This window comes from Arachis ipaensis, chromosome B09 (assembly GCF_000816755.2).
Source record: "Arachis ipaensis cultivar K30076 chromosome B09, Araip1.1, whole genome shotgun sequence".
NCBI lineage: Eukaryota > Viridiplantae > Streptophyta > Magnoliopsida > Fabales > Fabaceae > Arachis > Arachis ipaensis.
The window spans coordinates 110,988,100-110,989,962 of NC_029793.2; the positions used below are offsets into that span (position 1 = coordinate 110,988,100).

The window sequence follows — 1,863 nt, forward strand, 5'->3', positions numbered from 1 at the left end:
TTATCGGTCTTTTTTAACCTTTTTAGACAGAATCCCTACACCTTTCTTCCATTGCCCTGCGGTCCTCTACATTGCTGCAGCATCGTCACTCATTCTGCTTTGTGTTATCACTCATCACTCACTTCCCTGGTCTTCTGTTTTGCTGGTTGCAGTCGCCATCGCCATATCTGTCGCCTTCACAGGAACAGGTGGCTTCACTATCCCTGGTGTATATTCACGATGAGGATTAGGAGATCAGTAAATTTTGTGATTTGTAACTATCAATTAGTTATTATTAGTGTTTTTAATGGTGTGAGATTTTATCCAATAGTGTGAGATTACTTACTTTTCTTTTGCTGGTTAAGTGATGGTTAAATTTTAATAAAAGTGCCGATCCCCTAAATTTTCTCGTATATTCACTTCTACCGATTCTTTTATTTTACTAATGTGATATTTTTTCCAAAACTTATTATAAATGTTTTTATTTTGAAACTATTATCTAAATACTATTTTTTAGTTAGGATGACATTTAATATGCTATTTTATATTATAATTAATTATAATAATGTAAAAGAAACATTTAAATAATTAATTTTAAAAGAGTGATATTTTGATAGTAAATTTTAAAAAGGCGATACATTAATAGAAAAAGTTTACTTCTCCTCTTTTTAAAAGGCTTTTAATTAGTTTTTTTGTTATTAATTTTTTAATAACAATATTATATTTAATTTATGAGATAAATGATTGTGATGTAATAGATAAATAATCTAAGAGTTCTGCCTAAATTGGAAATCAAAGTATTGCTATACAAAAAATCTCTTGTATAATTGGTTGAATGCTAAATAAGATAATTTATGGCTGTTTTTGGCTGATTTTCTTTGGTTATCAGACATTTTCGTTCTTTTATTATTATTATTAGGCTAGAGACTCTTGTTTCATGGAGAGCCAAATGTTACAAATAATATGATAATGCTGCACTGCTCAATAGTAAACACACATAATCATACATACATTTATGTATTATACATAACAACATCGCAGTCATATAGCACAACATAACCAATAATATTACAATGCAGAAAAAAGGGTCCGAAATACAATAGAGTTGTTGAGATTCAGCCTTATTTATATATAAATCTCATTAATCATAAATTATGAATGATATTAATGTAATTAGAGTAAATTATCATAATAAGTTTACCAATAATAATATAAAAAATCTATTAGAATTTCTCAACTTAATTAATAAATCATCTTAAGAAGTCGACCATTAATAACGTGTAAAGATAATTAAAGTCACATGTTAATTATATTAATTCAACTGCTCTAATTCATTAATCATTAAGTAGGTTAGAAATATAATTATTTATGTTATTTTATTCTATTAATTTATGTTTAAAATGTGTAGAGTTTGATCTCACAATTAAAAAATTGCTTAATACAGAAAGATTTATAAACAGATTTAGTTTTTATTACAAACGGATTTTTGGTTACCGACAGATTTTATCCTTCTGTAAAAGCTTCGTCAAAAATTATTTACTGACGGATTTTTTTCGTCGAAAAATTACCGACGGATTTTTACCAGTTATCGACAAATTTTTCCTCGGTAAATTCTCCCCTCCATTTCCCTGAAACGGTAAACTTTTCGACGGATTTTTCGTCAGTAATTATAGACGGATTTTCCGTCGTTAATTGGCAACAGATTTTTCGACAGATTTTTCGTCTGTAATTTGAACCTTGGAAAATCATCCCACACTCTGAATACAGACAGAAAATCCGTCCGTAAATCTGTCAGTAAGGTAAAATAGAATTTTTTTAGATTTTTTTATTGCAAAATAAACTTGTTTTCATACAAAATAAATATAAATTTAATGCAAATTTTTA

General features: G+C 27.5%; 1 protein-coding gene across 2 annotated transcripts in view; it reads left to right on the plus strand.

Annotated features, from left to right (window-relative positions):
* The window catches only part of LOC107615796 (protein SIEVE ELEMENT OCCLUSION B-like), a 28,755-nt gene extending 28,470 nt beyond the window's left edge, over positions 1-285 (plus strand). The window contains exon 9 of one of the 2 annotated variants that reach the window (XM_021112148.1): positions 27-285. In XM_021112148.1, the coding sequence (XP_020967807.1) occupies positions 27-223 (197 nt within the window). In that variant the 3' untranslated portion in view covers positions 224-285. The remainder of the gene's footprint in view (positions 1-26) is intronic. The other variant, XM_016317826.2, reaches the window with a different exon arrangement.